This window comes from Mesitornis unicolor, unplaced genomic scaffold (genome assembly GCF_000695765.1).
Source record: "Mesitornis unicolor isolate BGI_N332 unplaced genomic scaffold, ASM69576v1 scaffold23504, whole genome shotgun sequence".
NCBI lineage: Eukaryota > Metazoa > Chordata > Aves > Mesitornithiformes > Mesitornithidae > Mesitornis > Mesitornis unicolor.
Genome location: NW_010182402.1, coordinates 1,115 through 19,008, shown reverse-complemented (window position 1 = coordinate 19,008; position 17,894 = coordinate 1,115). Strand labels below are relative to the sequence as shown.

The following is a 17,894-nucleotide window of genomic DNA, read 5'->3' as shown; positions in this document are numbered from 1 at the left end:
TAATTTGATGATAATGAGTACATCTCAGCTAAGAAATTCAGAAAACTGGATGGGCAGAAGGACAAATGAGGGAGAAATCCATAGCCAGTAAGTTTAATGGGCTTTTTTTTCTCTTGCCTTTAATGGGGTAAATGTTGGGCTGCTTGTTGTGGCTGCTAAGATGAAAAGGGATGAAAGGAATCCTAACAACATTAACCAAATCTAGGCAAAAACAGAATAATTCCCCAGAGTAAGGCAGAAAATGCTGAAGTATTCAGTAAATATTTCTCTTCTGTACTCAGGTGGAAGAAGAGGAGGCAAAGAGGACAGTTTATATGATAAAATATTTACTCTTTCTATGAAAATATTAAATTGCAGCTGTTACTATTGGATGTTTTCGAGCACTATGGTCAGATAACTTTATTCAGGAGTGCAAAAATTTGTAGTGATACAACAGGTAGACATAAAGCAGATGAGTTAAGACTGCAAACACTGATGCCAATTTATCGTAAAGTTCCATTAATAATATTAAAAGAGCTGGCAGAAGATCTCTTCCAGTTGTTAATGTTGATTTCTATGAAGTTGTCTAACACTTGAAAACCTCTAAAGAATAGAAAGTAAGATAGTGCTGTTCCCTATACTGACCATGTATAGTTTTACAAGGCTGACTGTTTTTCTGGCAAAATAATTAACTGAATTATGAGAGATCATTTATGTGAATTTTAACGTTAACATTCAGTGGCGTTTTATTAACATCAAGACTAATTAACCACTGAAGCCATCTCTATACTTTTATAGCAGATTTTAAATTGCCAGAAGTTTTAATCCTGATCTTTTCTCCAAAACTCAAGTTAAACCAGACATGTAAGTAATGGTAGTCCTGTGGCCAGTGCCCTGCGTGCTTGCAGTGATATCTTTGAGTCTGACTTCCATTTGTAGCACACAAGCTATGCAAGACCATAAACCTCAGGAGGTTTACACCATGTTACAGTTGCATTCCTTATTTATAAAACTTAATGGAGGAAGAGAGTAGGAAATTCCTATAATGTCTGTTTTATTTCCAGCACCTGCCTTTAGGCTGTTCTTTTAAAGGCATAGTTAGAATAATTGATATAAAGCCTTTTGAGGTGGTAAGGAATGTGATACTTCAGACCATCTGCAAAATGGTGGCCTTACAGTAAAAATTAAATGAATAAAAGAAGGACTAGGTACTCACTGTATTAATCTTCTTTTCTCTGTCTATGATCTTTTTTCTTTTACCTGTAATAGAGCTCTAACCTTTAAATGTTCTCTGAGTGGAACAATTTTTCATGATCCAGCTGTTTCAGGATTGTTTTAGTTCAGTTTAATATTTCTTTTGATTCACTGTTGCAGGGTTTTTTGAGCTATTTATGAGATTTAACTCCTTGCCAGACAAGGGTTAATAAATCATGATTCAAATAATTATAAATTTTTCCAGTTCAATAAATGAGTATCACCTCATTAGAAAAAACTCAAGGCCGATGTTCTTTTTTCCAACAAATAGCTGTTACTTTTCCATACCCCTTCTCCCAATAAAATACAAACATACCAAGTACCTGCTTCAAAAGATTTTTAAAAAAAAGCAAAAAAGAAGCTGAATTGAAGCATATTGATGTTTCCTTGACCTATTAATGTAACAATTTTTCCCCTATATTGTTATAATGAAAAATACAGTTTATTTTTAAGCATGAGACTTCATACAGTAGGTAAGCTAATTTGATATCCATATGCATCAGGAGGGGATGATCCCCTCCCACTTGACTCCAGCCAGATGCTGTGGCCATTTCTTTTGCAGACTTAGTACTTAATTGCACAGACACAGAGCATGTCAGTTCACTGGACAAGCCAGTGGTGATGGTCGATGCTAGTGTACATTGTGCAGGCACTGCCTTCATCCTGAGTCTTGCTATGCCGTGGCTGTTACTCCTTTGTCTTGGAGCAGGCTTTCATCCAATTTCTTAATCTTTTTGAGGCCATTGAGCCAGCAGAGTATTATTTCCTACTTCTCTCCCCACCCCTTCTACACCCAATTTATTTGGATAGTTTCCTGAAGATTTAGTAGCTTGAACTTGCTCCCTGCAGAGTCGGACAAACAGCACAGTTGACACAACACAGGAGGTAGAGCTTTGGAGAAGATGGACATAACTGTAGCAGCACTAGGTATTTTAATGTCAACTTTACTGGAACTGTATCATAACCCTGAAAAAAATAACCTTACATCACCAGCCAGCTGAACCAACTCACCCTGCAGCTGCATAGGCTGATCTAACAAAAGAGGGAGGAGGGAGGCAAGCAGGAATTCAAGGGGTGGGAAGTAGGACATCCCCTCTTGGCAGCCTTAGACTGGCATAGCTGTAATATGAAACTGCTTAAGGTTTACTGAGGAATCTGGAAGTGTCAGATTCAGCTTTACATCATCTAATTTGTGCTTGCATGTACTTTCTCATCACTCATTGCAATTCGTATTCACATGTACAAAATTATTTGCGGAAGAAATGGAAAGAAAGAAAGAAAGGAAGGAAGGAAGAAATTAATTCAAAACCAGAATCTAGAAGTGAAAAAAGGAGTTTCCGTAAATAACTAGCCTGTGAAAATACCTACTTCAAAACTAAATGTAAATTTATGTTGGGTCCCGATAGCATCCCCAAGACCCCTGCACTCCCTCTTGCAGTAGACACACCTCATTGTACCGTTGTACCTTCTTATTTGACCTCCCTTTCCAAAGAAGACACAAAGCATAACAGGAATTCACTGTCTGTTCACTTATTTGTTCCAACTTTATTTTCCCAGGCTTGAGAAACTGGGTCTGAAGTTAGAGGGAAGAGGTAGATCTTACCATTTTGATCTGCTACTTGGATCAGGCAGCTAAGGGCCACTAAACAGGAGGGAGCAGGGAAGTTACGTCTGACAGAAGTTATTCCTGCTTCAGAGTATTACTCGCCTCTTTCCTTTACTGATTCCCTTTTGTATCTGTTTAACCACTGTTCAGATATTTCAGAATGACACCGTTGTTTACACAAGCTTCCTTAGCATTGCTGATGTCCACGTAGGCTCCCAGCTGAGTGAGTGTGCAGTCAAACTATCCAGACATCCCCATGTGAGCAATGCATGGGACTTGACAAGTTTTGTTCACTGAAATGCGCAGAGGTTGATCTGCTTCAGGTAAATCTGATGGTGTCAGAGCAGATCCGAGGAAAAGGAGCTCATTCTGTTAGCTTGTTTATTCTGGGAGTGGTTATATTTTCAAGCCATAGAGAGAGTGACTGACTTCAGCATAGTCTAGCTCACTAGCCTTGTCTGGTATAACAGCTTTCTGAACAGCTTTTCCAGAAAAGAATCTTTTGTTAGGGAGAGTGAAGTACTGGTGGGAAGCTACAGTTTTAATGTCCAGTTAAGAAAGCTTTTAATACTTAGCTTTTAATACTTAGCTTTTAATACTTAAGTTTGTAGCTTTCCAGATTACCACTTCCTTTTCCTTAGGCAGTTACTGGAACACCCATTTTAGAGGTGAGGTAACAGTCCCTTAGTCATCCCATATACCTTGATGAATTCTGAGTCAATGCTGCATCATCGGAAAGCAGTCATGGGATTTGTGAGACTGATAAAAGATGCTTTGTTTTCTTCATTGTTCGTCACAAGTTCGAGTAAGGAGGGAGGATGTGTTGGTAATTGTACTTTCAGGTATCTTGAATTGCAGGCACAGGTTTCTAAATTGATGGTCAGTATTATGTTAAAATAAGAATGTTACTTTATAACTGAGAACAAATAGTGTATTAAATTAAAAATAAGCTTGTCTTTCTGTAAGCTCTGTTCAAACAATTTTACTGGTGGGTTTGTGGAGTTTGCTGGGATGTGCACTGAGTCCTGTACTTAAAAGATAATAGCCACTTACTCTTCAGTGTCTTACTGAAGAAATAACGTTAAAAATTACTTCTTCTCTGATAGTTTTGTCAAGCCGCAATAATTACCTATATTTCACCTGAAAGCATCATTGCCTTTTCTCTAAGTCTTGACACCATGACAGGTTTTGTAGTTGGAAAACTGAAAGTTCTAGCTCTGTGTTCTTGAGAATTAAATGTTTCCATTTATCTTAAGCCTGAAATTCAGAATTAATAAATACAAAATCAGTAACTTCAAAATTAGTAATATAAAATACGATTCAGTTAGTGATGAATTTTTGTCTCTAGTTTATAATAAGTAACAAATCCTTTAATAAAGACACTGCTACAAATATAACTGTTCCTGTTACGATTTCAAAATTAAATTTTATTGCTTTATGCTTTTCATTTTCTGCAAAAGTTTTAAAGTGATATATATAGTCATTACTTTTATAACTGTTAATGTCATTGGTGTAAGGATTTCACACTGGTAAGACCATGTCAGTAGGTCCAGGCACCATGTGAAGGCTTGGGGTGAGCTTCGAACTTCCTTATCTCATCATGGAGCATTTTGGAGGGAAAACAGAAACCTATGAGCTCGTGAGCCAACTGCTGTAGCACGTCCAACGTAACTGTATTGTCTTGCTGTTTTCTCTGGATCCTATATTCACCTACCTCTGCCTGAGGCCTGAGCCTCAGAAGTGTTTCTGCCCTTGCCATGAGGTTGTACAGCCCTATCACACACATCATGTCACATGGGAGGACTTTTCTGCTGGTACTGAATTGCTTCAAGTAGATTTCCCCTAGCAGAAGAAGAAAATGATGATGTAATTCAGTGAGAAAAGGAAATTGCACAGTTGCTCAAAGCAAACAGAGTTCCCTTTATACTTGGTTATGTATAGGTACTCCTGGACTCTGGAAAGAAAGATATATATTACTCTCTCTCTATATATATATTTAAACGTCTATTTGTAGCTAAAAGGAACTTAAAGACAGTAGTAGTGTTTGCAGTTTTACACATTTGGCTATGAGATTTCTTAGTACCACAAAGTAAGAATTCTTCTCATACGCTGTGCACCTACCTGTATGTGCTTGTAAACCAGTAGAGCTGAGGTAGTTTATGCTGTGTTTCACTTAGCTGTTTGTATCAGTTAATCATACTTTGTCATTAGTTCTCTACGTATGTCACTCTATATGCTTTTTTCCTCCGCTCTTGCTTCCCATATTATTCACAGAAAAGGTAGGTTTACCCATCAACTACTGCACTGTTACTCATGGAGAGAGAGAAATGAAGTTAACATTCAGATTATTACAGTCAATATGCTTCACTGAAATTACCACTTTTCACTGTTAACAGTGAATCTAGGATGTTTGGTAAGTTTATGTCCATGTAGGCTACTGGTTTACAACTGGATTTATTTTGCTTTATTTTGCAGCTTTAGGCTTAAATACAGTCGGATTGTTTATGGACTATTATATTTTAAAAAACAAAACTTCTGAATTGGTTTTCATTTCTAGGAACACTTGAGCATCACAAGAATGTGTATTGAAGAAAGTATGTAGGTAAACAAAAGAATATTGATAGCAATATGGCTGAACTCATCTTTTTTTCTCTTTTTAAATTCTTTTTCTTTTGCATGTATGGGATGGTATTTTATTTGGCAAGGTACTTTAAGAACAAATGATAATTTGGGGATGAGGAATGATGATTCAGCTAGGAGGCCTTATCTCTTGCAGTTACAAAACAAAGCGAACTGACAATGTAGAATTGCATAAAGCTGGGATTGGAAAGGATCCCTGGAGCTCATCAGGTCCAACCTTCTCTTGAAATCAGGGCCTTAGACTTAGATGATCCATGGCTACATCTCAAGCTGAGATTGAAATAATTTCCACCAAGGGGAATCCCACCTCTTATCTGGGCAAACCGTTCCCATTTTTAATTGTTCTTTGAGTGAAGATTTTTTTAATATCCAGACAGAATATGCCATGAAACAGCTCAGGCCCATTGCCTCTTGTCCTGTCACCACACACCCTTGTGCAGAGACTACCTCCATCTTCTTTATAACCACGTTTTAGGCGTTGTGATTAGCTCCCTCTGACCCTTCTTTTCCCCAGGCTACATGAATCCCTTTTTCCGACCTTTCTTCATGCAGCAAGTTCTACAGTATTTAAATTGTCCTGGTGGCTCTCCACTAGACTCTCTCCAGCTTGAGCTGGAGGAACCAAATTTTTAATGTCTTTCTACAATCATTGCCTTGAAAGTGTTTTAAGGGTAGCATATGTGATTTTGTGAAACCCATCGGTTTAGTGCTACACTGTGTGTGTTACCATATACGTTGTTTAAACGTGATTTATGTAGTCTTTGTAATTAAATAGGCTGCAAGATTGAATTTATTTCATATAAAGACATCTAGGTTTTGGTGCCACATTTAGCAGAGTTAAAGCATTTTAATTATGTATGTCCATGCTTTTTTTTTTGTACTTTCTGTGGTGTGAGTACTAGGGATTGGAGGGGGAAAAACTATTCATTTGCTCTCTTATGTTTTCCACAATGCATAATTGCTGTTGTACCGACTAGTGCTGAACAGTGAGTGGTGGTTTTAAATAATCAACTACATATCTGAATATATTTTGAAGCACAAACACAGCTTCAGTAGGGTTGTGTACTTGAGTTGAACTGCAATCCCAGAAGTAATAGAAAGTATTTTTTCACGGAAATCCAACAAACAAAATTGTGCTACCGTCTTAAGACAATGACTGACGGCATTTGTATTACTTATATATCCTAAACTCTGATGTTCCCTGACTCACATTAACCTCTTTCACAAGGATCACAAATCTTCAGAGGATCTCCTATATCTGTGTAATTTACTCTCTGTCAAACATATAAAACAAATCTCAGTAATACTTTCTGTTAGGGGAAAAAAGAAACTCGGAGAGGAAATCTTTATCATGGCTGGCCCTACATTTTGACTGTCCAGATCAGACAGATGTGAAAGTCCTTGTTTCAACACCCATAGCTGTGGTTAGACTTATACCTGGTTAAATGCATTAGCTCAGAGAGTCTGTTATGGTTATGTTGTGCATTTGAGTTCTTTTTTTGGGGGGTGGGGATTATTCTATCACCAGATTATTGATAGCGATGTTTTTTAATTACACAAAATGAGCCAGGGTAAGATTAAGCATGTCAAAATTTGCTATTTTTGTTTATACAGCTATTGGTGTTCAGTTTTAGCTCCCTTTTGAAAATTAAATAATCAGGAATCCTGGGCAGCAACATATTTGGGCGTTTTAACTCTTTTAAGTACTTTCTTATTTGTTGTTCTTATTGTTTTCTTGTTACTGTGCCAGGCTCCACTTTGTGACTTGTACTTATCCTACTTCATCTATAGTTCTGGATCTCCCCTCTATCTTCTCCATATTTCCTAGTTTGTAACACAAATCTTTGCTTCCAAAGAATTGATTCTTGACTTCCCATGTACTTATGTGATGCTAGAAATATTTTTGTGTGATGACAACGGTGCAGGTAGACATATTTAGCTGTTTTTGAGCTTATTTTGGTCCTTTTTGCTATACAGGAACATGTCTATCTTTGCCTTACAATCTAATTATTTAAACATGTGCTTATCCATAGTTTTGAATCTCATTCTGTTGGCATTACAGAGTAGAATTTGACAGCTGGGTAAGTCCTATTTAAGACCATATTTTGCTAGGAACTACTTTCTGCAAAAAAAACCAGAAAATATTTAAGATCCCATTTAAACAAAAAAAAAAAATAAGGAGAACAACATCTTAGCACCGAATTTCCTAAACTTCCTTTCCGATATGTAATCAAAACCTTGGAAAAGTAATTTGGGATTAAACCCATAGCTTCATTCCAGACTGCTGCTCTTTTCTGAATTTTCTCTGTATTGGGAGAAAGCCTGTGTACCCATGTGTTTAGATTAAAGACTAGTTCTGGTAGCAGAGAAAGATATAGAGAATTTCACCACTATGAGGAGATAGGTTAAATGCCTCCTTCAGGGAGTATGACCTGTGCAAAATTTGGCTCTTAATCACAGTCCTACTTATACCACTTAGTTACAGTATCACCAGACCAATTATAGCAACATCCAGGCCTATCAGAAGTCTCAGCAGAACAAAGTCCAGAGCTATTCACTTACCCTAGAAATTGCAGTAGCTCAACTTTGAGAGCTCTGAAAACAACCACATTGCTGCTGTTATTGTAGCTGGGTTGTGGACAAATGTAATTTTAGGCTCTGATGCTGTCAATCTGGCATCTTTCAGTAGTGATTTTATTACATAAAAATTTAATCTGTCTGCCATATCTTACAGAGTGGTTATGTAGAAAATGATGCATTAAAAAACCAAAACAAAACAGACAAAACAAAAACAACAACAACAACAACAACAAAAAACCAACCAAACAAACACAAACGTTGTTAGAAAATGAGGGCAAAGACTCCTAAAAAAGTTGTTAACTCTGGGAAGACAGACTTTTGAAAGCCAGTGCACAGTGCCAGACTCTTGTATTGAAAAGTTCTGGCTGAAATGCTGAGACATACAGATAATATGGGTCCCAGAAAACTTGCCAAGGAAACTGCAGTCAGAAATGTAGGAAAGTGTCCAAGATTCAGCCTCAAACATGCTGCATTCATTACCAGCAGCTGTGCATATAAGAAGTGTTTCTTTATACCACACAACCAAAACCACTGTGGCCTGTCTCTGTCATTTTTATAGCAATTTGCTGACTTTTTAAGAAACAGGAAAACATTTAGCTAAAACAGAAGTTGACATGACTGACAGAAGATAATTTACGGGAATTTTGATGGCTACTGAGTATGTACTGTAGAACTACGCTGAAGTGCACATATATTCCATGTTTTACTTTATATTATACAACTCACTAAGACAATCAAAAAATGTGCTGATAATAGTTTAATGTGTACTGTAAATCACAGGTGCATACCTTACAAGATTCCTTAAAAAGTCCGAAAGGGGAAAGTGATAAAACAGTATTATTATTTTTGAGCATTAGGATTTTAAGTTATTGACATTTTCTTTTAAAATAAATTCAAATATACCTCCATTAGGGGGAGTTACACATTCATCAGTGTTTCAGATTTTCAGACACTGTTTGGTATGCTGGATTTTCTCTTGTATGTTTTTATTTCCTTTTAAAATACTCTTACTACTAGTATTACCTTCTTCCTCTGTAGTAGTATGCATTTTTTACTTGTTTATTTAGCATGCAGAAATTTGTAGAAAAAGAAGATGGTCCAACTTTATCAATTTCTGAATACTTCAGGAAAAAACCCTATTATAATAATAAAAACTTTTTTATTAATTGGAGGATTTCCCAGAATGAAATAAAGATTGTAAGATTTAGAAAACCTGGAGCAAAATTCTCTCTCTTAAGCAGTTTTTCCTTTGTCCACCTTTTCTCTCTGTGATGCTGCTTCTGCCTCAGGGTAGTTCAGGAAATCCATCAGTGTCTGGTTTGTTTACTTTGGTACAGGAGAGTTTTAAATAGCAATGTGACCCTTGTGCTGGATGGTAGCATGAGTGTTATCAAAAAGGCAAAGAATACTGATACACCTCAGCTGATGAATTCACTGTGCCATGCTTTAGCATATAATGGTTTTAGATGAGGTATTGAAATCATGTTGTTACATGTCTAAGCACTCTCCATCTAGCTAAGCTCCTGTGTAGTGTGGATAGTGACAGATACCTTTCCTTTATAGAGAGAACTGAGATCCACAGCCAGTTGAATTCTCTGTGGAGTAAGTCCATTGCATGTTTGTCCTACGTAGGAGAAGGCTACTGTGCCCTTGCATAGCCCTTGGAGTACTTTTCTCAGTGTCTGTGGTCCAGCTGCAGGAAGCACTGGCTCCTAGGAAACTTCAGAAGAACTTATGGGAAACCACATGAGTCAAAAAAAGGATTAAAACACCTGCAATCTAGGATTTTGGTGTACCACATTTGAGGGCTTGTCTCAGAATGAATGCCAGTATCTGAATGAATGCTACTCTGTGCTTCAGGACAGAGCTCTACTGGAGACTTTCTGTCTCCCCCCCACACACACCCTCCCACAAAGTTCTCATAAAAATAGGTGGACAAAATGAGAAAGGACAATTTAAAGTGAGGAGAAGAGAAGGGGAGAGGGAGAGGTGAACTGGTGGCAGCAATTCCTGAAGTTCACCTTTCAACAGTCACTGTGTTTGCCTCAATAAATGACTCTTAGTGTATGCATAGATCATACTCATTGTAGAAAAAATGTTTGGGTCTCTGGGTGGTAGACACAGATGTGAAAGAAACTTGTTTACCAAGGGTGGATTGAATCATTAAATGTGGAACGGAGATCTTTTTTGTAATAAAATTAGTGTTTTTGCATACGTTTTCCATGCAATTTTAAGAACAAGCTGTTTTCCCTACTCTTCTACTATTTTGACCCCACTTCAACCAAGTACTGAGCAAATGCAGTGAGATAAGTATTTCAACTCTAATGAAGTACAAGCATCCCCAGCAAATGGAAAGGAGGGAAGAGTAATCCCAAATTATGGGAACTTCCAGATTCTTGAAAAAGGGTTGACAATGCTTCTTGTGGTATAATAGATGGCAGCGGGAAGCTAAGGCAAGTTAAGTGTGTGTGTATGTATAAGTTTTTCAGGAAACATTGCTGTAGGGAGCAGAGTGAACTCTTTAAGACGCTGGTAATGCTGTATCTGCCCTTTTACCAGTATGAAGGACACCTTCTATGAACTTGTTCATTTTCAGGACACTTGCAATACATTTTTACTGAATGGTTTTCCTATCTTTGACTCCTTCTCCAGCAGGCTCGGCTCTGACCATCTCAGATTTTTGGCCTCAGAACTGATCCAATCACACTACCATTTTCAATCCTAAATGTGGCTCCACTCTTCCATGCAGTGTTTTTTTAGGCTTTCTCTTTGCATGCTTTGCTCTTCAAGTGCAAGCACACAGTGGGTGGAAAGAAGCAGGAGAGTAAAAAACCCTTTACTGTGACTTATGCTGGTTCATCAGCAGTCTGAAAACTCCTGTGTCATGCCACTGGCTTTTGTGTGCCCTCAGTATATACATACTGTATTTAGTTTCTTTATTTTCCTTGGGAAATACCTTTTATGCTGAATATTCTACCACTTGCTCACATTTTAAGGACTCTTGGATGAGAGAATTCAGCTGGCCTTCGAGTTCCTTCTCTTGGCAGACTAACACCAGAGCTTGCAAATCTGGCAGTGCTTGTGGGAACATCTTTAGTGAAAGGCATTGTTAGTGAAATCATTTAGATGATGGAATTAGGAAATGATAGTGATAAAGTTGGCTGCTGTGAAAATAGCAAGTGAATGACAGAACCTGACTCCGTGGTTTCTGAAGCTGTTTAATACACGTGGATCCGTCGCACTCTGACGTCTATGCAGTAGTGTGCCGAGCAGATAAATGGAGTATGGGGAAGTGGTAGTGAGAAGAAAGGTTTTAGGGACTATTACATGTGATAACTTCTACATAATATCCTGTGTTCTGGAAACTTCTGCAATCATTAACCTTGCTTGAAGTCAAGACCAAGTGGCGGTTTTAAAACCTGCAATACAGACTCAGGGCTCTGTGTGTGGTCACAAGGCGCACTAATATGTAGCGAGCACATCAAAAAATCCTGAAGTATGGATAAAATGAAGGAAGAATTATTTTCTCCTTCCTCTCAAGTAAACGGTAACTTTAAATTCTTGGTAGTGTCTGTGCCCTGTTTCTGAATATGCCATGTCTGCTGGTATCGAGTAAAATTATTTCACTAGCAGTTCAGCATGTTGGCAAATATTAAATGTGTTGGGTTGAATGTGGAATATGATCATCTGCTCTCTAGGAGAATTAATATCCAATAAATCACTTCACGGTGTGCCATAAATGCAATTCCAGCTGCACTACAGCACTTAGTCTTGTCCTTAACAACCCACCTATCACCATGCATTCATCATCTGCCTGAACATGTACCACAGGAAAGTTTGTTCTGAGTGTACAAAAAGTATATATAAACCTTATTCTTATGGGGTTTGGTTTTTGGTTTTGGTTTTGGTTTTTTTCCTGGAAAAGCTGATAAGTTATCTACTCAACAGCAGCCTGCAATGCATTTTTAAAAATATAAACTCAAGTTAATATTTTGGAAAGCATTTATTTTAAACATATGATTTTTATAACCATTTTGTATATAGACCACTTGCAGGGATATGGCTCACACCAGGTGTTAGAGTAGTGTGAAATAATTTTTATGCCACCTTTCCAAGGCAATAAATGTCATATAAGCATACACGAGTGCAGTTATAGTACTTTTAGATGAACATTATCAAACTATATGTTAGAAATCTGTTTGACAGACTTACCCAAAGGATGACACTTTTTCTGATGTTGCCAAAGCAGCAACTGTGTAAAAAGAAAATTTGCTCTGGTGGTTGTTTTATTTTTTTCCCCAAGGAGTTACAGTGTAAAGGGAGGGAGGAGGAGCTGTAATTGAGAGTAAAGAAACGGTTTCTTTCTACTGAGGAAAAAAAAAAAAAGAAATTTCTGACCAAAATGATACAGAAAGTTTTCAGTCATCTACCCTACAATAAAAAGACAAAATAAAAGATGAAGGACAGCGACAGCTGAACCCACAGTCCCGGCCACATAGTTTCTGTCATGATCTGTATAATGCTTATTCCAAGAAGTATGTGAAATATTTTTTGTGGGAATCGCACAGATACTGATTTTTTTTCTGCCTCTGTTTTTAAACTATCTTTAAAAATATGTTATTTTGGAGAAGTACTTTTTCTTTTTTTTTTAAGATTATTAGTATTCAAATTAAGCTTTTCCAGAGGTATGAGATTCCAGTTTCATCATTAAGAAGAATAGAGTGGGTTTTCATAGAGCTTGTTCTCTTATGCTGATAGGATTGCTCTGCTGGTGGTCTTTACCAATTCTAAGAGATTCACAATAGGGTAGTTTTTCCACAAAAGCCAATTCTCTTTGTCAGACTTCTATAGAAAACTATTTTACTCTAAATAGATTGTTTCAAACAGTCTACAGATACTTTGTTTGTTATGAAATGTCCTGTATCTCATGAGTTTACATACCAAATTGACCTCTTTTTTTTTCCAGTTACTTTTTATGTCACTTTCATTTGCAGTAGATATCTTCTGCTTTTTCTTTCTGACAAAAGTGTAAATTTTTAATTAAAAAAGTCCAGTAATCCAGAGGATTTAGAGCTGTGGACCCAAGTATTAAATGTAAATCAAAACTGAGTCAGTTGGAAGCTGCTTATTATGAAGATTAGACACTCAGTCTCCAGTTCGGAGCATTAGCTGTGCAAGCAACTGCTTCTTTGCCTTCTTTTCCAGATGAAAGCTCGTGAGTAGCAGCTGCTCACAGAGGTTACTGAAAAAAAAAAGGGAAACCAATATGAAAAATTAAGGGGAAAGGTGCCACAACTACACCTGTTTCAGGGCCTTTAATAGTTTTCTCTTTAGGGTCCTGAAGTTTGCTGGTGCGCAAGATACAAACGGGATTCAAATTCATACCGAGTTCAGTTTCAAGAGAGATATAAGTTTCAGGTTATAGTTGGATATTTCTTTCTTCAGTGAAGGGTTTAAATTTTTTTCTAAAATACTGTTGCCTATTCCTCTAAAATTAGGTAAAATGACCTGAAAAAATCCAAGTATTATTTTTACTGCTTCATCTTACTACTGTTTTTCATATAGCAGTTCTTTTGAAACAAGTTAACTTTTTTTTTGGGGGGGGGGGAAAGAAGGGGTGTAGCTACTTCTTTCAAAGCTCTCATGGATGCATCATCTAAACCTCCAGAAATTTCATGAAAATGCCTTCCTCCTCATCACTTAGCTGTACTATGAGATATGGAAAGCATGTATGCTTTGTGTTTTCGAACAACTGTGTTAATCATTCAAAGCATATGTGCCCTTTTTCTCTGTAGTCTGCTGGTCGACTGGTACTGTCTGCATTCAAACACAGGAATGTATTGATGAAAAAGTAACTAAAACTACATCTTTGAAAAGCATGATAATCAATATTTGTGTCTTCAATCAGTCAGATTTTGGAGACCAGAATATTCAGTTTGTATAACTCCAATTTTGTATTTTCCTAAACCTTTATTTATGACATAAATTACTGTAGAGTGGGATGATTCTAAGCAGAGCATTGTACTGCTAAACAGCAAAATTCTACATATTGTTATACAAAAATATTTTGCATTTTTTTTAACTGGCCTGATACTGCATTGAGCTCACTGGGAAATCTGTTGAAGTGCAGATGAATGTTATTTGCTCCAATATATTAATCCACAGCACTCAAAAAATCATAGTACAAATATACACTGGGTACTTTTGCTTCTTATGAAAAAAAAACCCCACATATTATCCACTTACATTCTATAATTCTTGCTCTATCCAAGTTTCATCTACTTGCTTACAGTTTCCACTTGTATTTTTAGTGAAATGCTGATCTGAAACTGCAAAATTCTTAATACACTCTTGGAAGGGGTTATGACAGATAGACTTAGGCTTTATCTATGGGAATGAAAAGGAAAACAAAGTTTATTGTTTTCAGATTTGAACCCTAAATCTGTGATCTCATCAGGGTCTTAGTGTGCTCTTATTTAAATAGGTGTCATTACTGCAGGAAAAATGTCTCATCTTAATCTATACTTGTGAGAAAAATCTCATCAATGTAGTGTACTATTTAAGTGCTTAAGAACTACAAGATGTTCTACATGTAAATATATTTGTGCACAAGTTCTTTCTCATGGGAACACATTATACTACTAATCCTTTTGCTATCAGACAGTATTGACTTATTTCTAGACAAGAATCTGCCTTTTTAAATACAGTTTCATCAGGAACTGGAAAGCTAAATTAGAAATATTTTACTTGATTAAGTCTGTTTTGTGAAACAGAAAAGAGAATGTTTGTTGTTGTTACAAATGATACCTTATCTGACAAAAAAATCTCTCTCTTAGGCAGTGTCTAAATTTCATAGCTTAATACTTTTTTGTAGGGTCATAAGAAAAACAGGTTCCAATTGATGTACTGATGCTGTGCAGTTTCAGCTTCTATGTAGATACACTGTTAATGCTTGTTTGTATTGCATATGCAGACAATGGTATTTTTTTAAAGTACACCTAGCATTTCAGTTCACGTAGCTGTAACACTAATTATTTATGATAGAATATCTTAACTGGGCACTTAGGCTACTGCTGTTCAAACAGGTGAATTAGTATTTGGCTAAAAAGGTGTTTGCTCCCTTTTAGTAAAAGTCACTGGTCATCATTAATGTTGATAAGTAGCTGAAATTACTGTCTCCATGGTGAGAAGAAGAAAGGTTTCAGTGATTAGGATAGGCCTTAGAAGACTATCCAAGGCATCAGGTTTTCCTTCTCCCATGGTACTACTTTTGTGGTATTGACAATTCAGCTTTTTGCCTCCATTTGCCTTGTTAAAAATGGGCATAATAAAGTTTTCTGCTTCGGCATGATGGTACTCAGAGAAGATATTAGTAAGGACTGAAGGATTACATGGTGCAAGGAGCACAGCTACTCATACCTAGGACTCTCCAGTCTGATGGCCACCCAGTCACCGCCAGTGTAACCTCGTAAGTCCTTTCCTTTCCTGGCATCAGCTTGAAGTGATGGAATCACTGACCTGTCGCTTCTCCATGACAGTATGTATCTTTAACAGAGTGTGGCTGTTTGTTACTGCCTTTAAATTCCTCAAAACCTGACACAAATTCAAATGCAAATGTAAAAATTAATCATTGTGACTAAGCTGCAGTAGCCCTCCCTCTTCAACCAAATGCAAACCAGCCAGTTTGAAAGCTGAAACAAAGTCCTGCATCCAGAAACTAACCACATTCACAATTCTCCCGTTTTCATACACTCTGGAAAAATAGAACTATGCAACATGCTATGAAGGCCATAAAATTTGAGCTCTTCTGGATCAGGGAAGAGGAATCAGTTCCAAAAGCTTTGAATTCCCACAAAGAACATCCTGTTAGCAGTTCTTTGCCCTTTTATACCAGCAAGGTCCCAGCTCAGTTGTTTTCAGTGATCTAAATTGTGGCAATACAACAGAGAGAGAGAGACAGAGAGACAGAGAGAGAGAGAGAGAGAGAGAGAAAGAAATTCTTTCACATATGTCACAGCCACCTGTGCTCTGCCTTTCAGTCCTCTTAAAAAAAAAAAGCTCAGTTTTCAGGTGACCCTGCCAATGACCTGAAAAGGCCACCGTGACTTGAGTTCTGTAGGGAATGAGTCTCTGTTGCCCATGAAATGCAGCTTCCAGTAAGGAGAGTAAAAGTGGCTACCGTAGTGATAAATGTACCTGCAGATCGCTGCATGGATTAACACAGCACTAATTTATTCCACATTAAGAAAAAGGACTATAATGAGTTATTAATAAAGAAAGACTAAAAATGGGTTCCAACTCAATGGTTAATGCTTTGCATAATTTACTGTAATAATCTTTCTGATCAAATAATTAAAAAAAAAAGTGCTTCTCACTTTTCCTATGAATGAAACATATATGCTATTCGCCCCCACCTTCCCACCCCCAGGATTTTGTTTGATCTTTCTACTGTTCAGGCATGAGCAAATCAGCATAAAGTGTGGTATCTGTGCTGGAGTTTGCTTTAGCCCAACTTGTCTACTCCATATAAATATTTTCCTAAGCAAACATCTATGTTTCAGATGTCTTTAGTGTTGCACCTAACAGATTTTATAAATCATTTGTGCTGGCATTAATAGGACAGTGGAACTGCAGCACAGGGGGCACCAAAGCAAAGGAAAATTCCATTGCAGCTGGCTGAAACTGGAGAGAAGGGGATCCACTGCAGTGACATCCAGGTCTGCCTCTGGATCTGGATGGAGGGATCAGGAACAGCCAGGTAAGGGAAGAAGGCCTGCTCTGGCATTATTTACAGAGGCTGAATCCTACTTTTTTGATAGGCTGCAATCCTCAGATAGTGAATGTATAGTTCTGTGTATTGTTTGAATACCCTGCTTCCTGCATGAGTCCATGACAGCCTTGTGCAGAGGGTGTGCAATTACAGATGCTCTCAGAGGGCAGTAATTCTCAAAAGAGCTCTAGAGCCCTGCATGAGCTGACTCCCATTCTTCTTCCTTTCAAGATCTGTAAGGGTATAGCCCTGAATTAATTACCTACTTGGTAGATTTTTCAGTGGCAGAAAGTGCTTATCCATCAGTACTCCATTCAAGCAGTTTGGAAAATGGTATTTGCATGATCTAATACCCCATTTATTACAACTAGACCTCTTGGAAGAGATGCAGAGAATATGAGTGTTGCTGTGGCATTGCTAGAGACTTTCTTCCTTAACTGACTGTATTTGTTCATGAATACTTCATACCTCTCTTGGCCGATGTTGCAGCTATCGCAGATGTGAGAGTCTGTCCAGAATTTGAACTGCAGAAAGCCTCCAATTTTCAGCACAAACCTCCAAAGCTGGAGAAAAGTATAAGTCAATGGTGACTGTATTACAGTTTCTCCTTTGTGCCAAGTCAAAGCACATGTACTCTGTTGTTTATCCAACTTGAAGAGCTTCAGTTCAAGATGTAGTATTAGGGCTATTACTTCTGCATTTTTTCAGTATTTTTCCACGTGGCCAGCCAAGACTGCCCTCATCAGGACCTGCCTACTTAGCTCATTATTTTCCCCCATTTCACAGAATTCTGCTATTTCAGTCTGTGTAGTCTTTGTTTCTCTTGGAAGTTGCAAATGAGCACTAATTGTGTAAGCTTTTTGGATATTATTAAATTTCTCATGAATAATACATCTAAAATGTGCCTTTTTGCAGTATTCTACATAAGTGTTGGAGCATATTCTGGAATGCTGTTATCTTCTGGGTAGCTGCTGTGATAACTTGGCCTGTGTCAGCAACGGATCTTGTCATAGGGTGAGGAGAGTTATGGTTAGTCTCTATTAGCAAAGGTCCAAGGTGGAAAAA

General features: G+C 37.5%; 1 protein-coding gene across 1 annotated transcript in view; it reads left to right on the top strand.

Annotated features, from left to right (window-relative positions):
* Positions 1 to 14,003, top strand: part of LOC104540062 (teneurin-3-like) — a 73,265-nt gene extending 59,262 nt beyond the window's left edge. Inside the window, exon 3 of the mRNA XM_010183768.1 lies at positions 13,855 to 14,003. Within this exon, the coding sequence (XP_010182070.1) occupies positions 13,855 to 14,003 (149 nt within the window). The remainder of the gene's footprint in view (positions 1 to 13,854) is intronic.
* Positions 14,004 to 17,894: the final 3,891 nt, after the last annotated feature.